Source organism: Scomber scombrus, chromosome 6, assembly GCF_963691925.1.
Source record: "Scomber scombrus chromosome 6, fScoSco1.1, whole genome shotgun sequence".
Lineage (NCBI taxonomy): Eukaryota > Metazoa > Chordata > Actinopteri > Scombriformes > Scombridae > Scomber > Scomber scombrus.
The window spans coordinates 17901337-17906456 of record NC_084975.1 but is presented as its reverse complement, the minus strand read 5'-3'; the positions used below and the strand labels follow the sequence as shown (position 1 = coordinate 17906456).

The window sequence follows — 5120 nt, the reverse complement described above, 5'->3', positions numbered from 1 at the left end:
AAGAATGGAGTTTTTATTATTATTTTCTACCTGGTCTCTGATCTTGGACTAAACATCCAAAAAAAAGTTAAATCCAGCATGGGCTATTGTTAATCATCAGAGTTTAAATTAGGAAAGACAGGCTGAGGATGCAGATCCACTGGAAGTTTTCTGGCTGAGCCTCAGCAGGAGGATTTTCTCCCTGCTTGTGTCCACCAGAGACACAAAAACCATCACTCAGTCTAAAAATACTTCCACTAATAAGGAAGCTACTTGACCACTACACAAAATGTTTTTTAAGAGATATTACAAGGTCTTATGGCGTTAAGACTTTATTATGAGGTCTGAACATTGCAGTTTGAGATTAATATGTGATGTTAATGTGACCACTGATGTACAGCAGAATGATAATTAGTCAGGAGCCTTAATGATCTGAAACTCTCCCTTTTACGTGACTCCGTATGAAGGAGTCAGGAGCAAGAATCACATCAAACATTTTACCTTTACAATCAACACAACTAAAAAGCACTGATTTATACACATTTGATACTATATTTGAATCCTTGTCAACACACAAAAAAATATTTGGACAAAAACAGTGCATGACACATAATCAATAGATCAAACAAAAGTTCATAAATATAGACAGTAACAAGTTTACTCTCTGACAGGTCCCTTTACAGTGTTTAGACTTGAATAAATACAAATATGAATGTTTGACTTTCAAGGCATATTTGTCTTTTATTTTTAATTCAATTCAATAAAATCAGTCACAGGTTAATTATAATCAATGGCAGCAGGATTGAGCAGGATAATGTTGAATGAACTTTTGCCCATATTTCAATAATGTACCTTGTGGTTTGAAGAGCTTTTTTTCCAGTCTTGACACTTTATTATCTTTGGCGTATGCATCATACATAAAGGCACATTTCATTTGTGCCTAGCATGTCTTTCAATCCGAGGCCACAGCTGGTAAAACAGCAACTCATTTAACATGTCAAATGTCTGTAAAACGACTATTTAATGTGTTTTCATGAGTCAAAGGTAGCTTGCTTGAAGTGCAGCTATCATCTTGACACATCTGTAACCTCTTTGACACTGTTCTGTCGTTGTGTCTACTGAAGCTTAATGGCTTTAGATCTTCTCTGAAGTCTTTTCCACACTTTTTTCTGAAAAGCAGCTCCCATCTCTGCAGTGTCAGTGCCTCTGCAGTGGGAACGACTTCATATCTTTGGCACCACGACATGTGACTTCAGTAGAATACACATCTCTTATGTAGATTCAAAGTTAACTCCTTCCTCTTTTGTCATTGTCTTTCTAAAAAGAGTCTGTCCTTTTTCTGGCAAATACTGCAGACATGCTTTTCACTATCCCCTTGAACCCCAGAGGCCTCTTCGTGGTCACCTTAGCATCCTTCATCCTGCCCACCAGCCCGTGAAACACCATGAGCCCGCTGTGGTAGTTCTCGGCTGCTGACACCTCGTAGAAGTGACAGTCCGTGTTGAGAGCAAGGAGGCGGCCCTCCTCGCTCAGCACTGTCCGCCTGTGGTGCAAGTCCCTCTTGTTACCCACAATCACTATGGGTGCTTTGTCTGCGTTCAGGAAGTCTCTGGTGGACTTGATTATCTGAATAAGCCTGCTGACGGTGTTGAAACTGGCCCTGTCACAGATGCTGTAGACGAGAACGTAGCCGTCGGCCCACTGGACCTTCTTCTCCAAGTGTGACGTCTCCACAGACGAATCCTGCAAAATTAAACATTTCGGTTTATCTGCGGCAACAGTCAGAAGTGGAAAGTAACTATATGTACATTTACTCAAGTATCCATTTTATGGACACTTATTTTTACGACATTACATTAATGTAATAAATGTTATTAGTTAGTTTGCAGATTCAAGATTTTATATTCACAACTGTGATCATCTTCTACAATATGATACATAATTACAAATCAAAGTAAGCAGCAGTACAGTAAGTAGTTTAAAAAAACACTGCTACTTTTAACTGTGTTTTAAGTATCAATCATTTAAAAAGTATATATATATATATTAAAATGTAGGCCACATAAACACATGAACATAACATAATAAAATAGTATGAAAGGCACCATTCTGCATAATTTTACTGTTGATATTTTTAGTACATTTTGCTGATAATACATCTTAAACTTAGCTTATATAAAGTTGTGTGGTGCAGAATGTCAGACAGTATTTTTCAGTATGTCAGCAGAAGAAGAAAACTGCAGTATCAAGTCACTGTTAGTAACTGTCAGATAGTTATTCATGTCCTTACCTCAGAACAAGGTGAATCCCAAATATTAACAGTGATTTCCCTCCCATCTACCATAAAACTGTGACTGAAGATGGACTCTGCAAGACAAAAAAGTCATGAAAGTTGGATGAAGTTATAAAAAAGGCTGCTTTAAATCGAAGTGAAACAGGCACACTTACCAATATCTCCATACTCTCCAATGAATCTGCGAGTTAAGAGGCGCACAGTAAGCGCTGAAAAATAGAAAAGCAATTTTTAAAACACAGTGTGAAACACACATATATGACTGAATGTCTGCTTTATAGAGTTTTACCTGATTTTCCGACACTCTCTGTCCCCATTACAACAATGTTGGCATCCATTTTCAGTGAAACAGCTGTGTCGAGGCTCTCAGCTCCATGTGAGGCGGAGGAGGCTGCTGCTGTGGCGGCTGCCGGCTGAGAGGCGCCTGTTAAAGGGCAGCCCGGAGTGAGGGCGGGGTTAACAAATCATCCACGGAAACAACAACAACATCAGAAGCAGCAGCAATAACTTAATGAAGTCTTCCTCACGTGCTGTGGTGCAAACATCTGTAGGTTTGTGGCAGCCAAAAATAGAAAAAAACAACCCCCACCACCTTATAAAGTCAAACTTATTGTTTTTAATGTCATATGACATCATCATGGTATTATATAAATTATTATAAAGGACTAGCTTTCTCAGATTATTTTTTTCCTTCATACAGGGACTCGAAATGTGTTTTTTCACTCTTTTGTGTAATTATTGCTGTTGGCCAGGACAGTTTAGTATTGTATATTGTATATTGTATATTGTACGTTGTATATTGCATATTATATATTGTATATTGTGGAGAAATTGTAATCTTCATTATAGAGTCATAATCAAGAAGTTTGTTGCATTGGTAGAAATAATAAAAATGGGGACGTTGTACGTGTATTTACTGTTGTAAAGCAATATCATCATCACCAAACATTATTTACATAGCACGGTGGCAGTCGGTGAATTAAAATATTTGTCAGTCAAATTGGAAGTGTCAGCAGGTCTCGTTTGTGTTTTAAAGGGCCACTTCACTATTTTACACATGAGGATCCGTTCACTCAACATTTATAGGTAGCACTACTCATGCTTTATAAAGAAATAGGCATACGTCATCGGGGATGATCTTAGCTTTTGTTTTCTAACAGAAAGCCTGCTTTACAAAGTGAATAATGGGAATTGTAGGATTGAATGTTTTCGGACTATGACCTTTACTATGGTCTAGAAGTCAGAATGCCTCTAGTGCATTTCAGTCTTTCACAGGTATTGCAACTTCATGGAAGTGCAGCACTAAGTCTGTGGAGTCCCCTTTTAACTGGTGTTGAGGATACGTCTTTTGTTCACATCCCAGATTTATTCTGTTTAAAGAATTAAATGAGTATTGCACATAGTCTTTTCTATCAACGTCATATCCATGTCTTACATTGAGTGAAGCCTTTTCTTCTTGCTGCTGTGATGTTAATATCAGCCACAAGGGGGGAGTAGATTTCAGTAAATGTTTCCCACACTTTGTTTTGCTTCCTTGAGCCAGAAAAGGCAGATAAGATAGACTGACACCGATTGGCTAAATAAAAATCGTCTGTCAAATAATTGGCTGTTTGTAGGGCCAAACATTAACACCGCCTCTCAATGTGTGTGTGTGTGTGTGTGTGTGTGTGTGTGTGTGTGTGTGTGTGTGTGTGTGTGTGTGTGTGTGTGTGTGTGTGTGTGTGTGTGTGTGTGTGTGAAATTTATCTTTATCTTACCCAGCTCTATTTACTCCTTGGTGGGCTACAATTTCCTGCTTAATCTGATTTTTCCCAGTAACCTTGTTTCTTGTTTGCATGTAAGCATGCTGTAGTGCTGGAAAAGGCTAATGATACTGTGTATGAATCACACAAGAAGATCCAATCATTTAACCAGGTGTGACACAATTTGATTAAAACATGTTTTTTAAATGTACTTTTGATTTCTTGTTTTTGTCAAAGTCTTGTTGTAGTAAGATCAGCAACTGCACCACTTTTTTAAGCTGCAACAGTGAAACCAGATCACAGAACCCCCCCATATCATCTCTGATATAACTTCCTCTCTTATCTCTTGTAAATAAGATTATTTTGAGGCTGAGAGCTCTAAGAAGATATACAAATATGTTAGCTGTTTCTATCGTACATATGATGGTATTGCGTGCATAAATATTGCACATGGAATATTACATTTTAGGCAAAACTCAGCTCCCACTTATACTTCCTTTTAAAATTCATCCTCAGAGGTATTGTTTGAGAACAATGCAAACATCACAATGTTTAGCGCACCACAGGATAAATATGTTCATTACTTATTTAACATGTATATATGTTAGAAATGCCTGTGTTTGCAGTAATTGTGGCCTTTATGCTTGTTTAGTTAATGAATTAACGGTAATCCACATGGAAAATTGTGATTTCTTTATAACAGTGAAACCAATGTAACGTAAAAAGTGCTTCACGTGGTCTTTAAATGTCTCTATTTATCATTATGAGAGGTGTTGCATTGACTCATTAAAGATAGGAGATTAATAAGACTATAATGTATGGGAATACATTCATGAGAAGCATGAACCAATGGGTTATATAAACAAATGCATCATAAATAATATCATGTTCATGTTCATGCCGTTTTAACTGTAACTGTACACAACCCCAAAATTAAAACCTCATTAATTATTGTCTGTTCACAAATTAGAGTGTAAATGTTTTTTAGCAAGTCCTGACTCTTTAATTTGAATGAACCACTTCAAATTCAGACTTTCCCAGGCTTTCAGTCCATGACCTTCATCATCATGACACTTGTGTGTTAAATTCATCACCGATACCAGAGG

General features: G+C 37.3%; 1 protein-coding gene across 1 annotated transcript; it reads right to left on the bottom strand.

Moving 5' to 3' along the window:
• Nucleotides 1–462: 462 nt before the first annotated feature.
• si:dkeyp-59c12.1 (Ras-related and estrogen-regulated growth inhibitor-like protein) lies at nt 463–2661 on the bottom strand. The gene is made up of 4 exons (XM_062421226.1): nt 2562–2661; nt 2428–2481; nt 2270–2346; nt 463–1722 (listed from the first exon to the last, which is right to left on the bottom strand). The coding sequence occupies exons 1-4, from the start codon at nt 2608–2610 to the stop codon at nt 1297–1299; spliced, it is 606 nt and encodes a 201-aa protein (XP_062277210.1). The 5' UTR covers nt 2611–2661; the 3' UTR covers nt 463–1296.
• Nucleotides 2662–5120: the final 2459 nt, after the last annotated feature.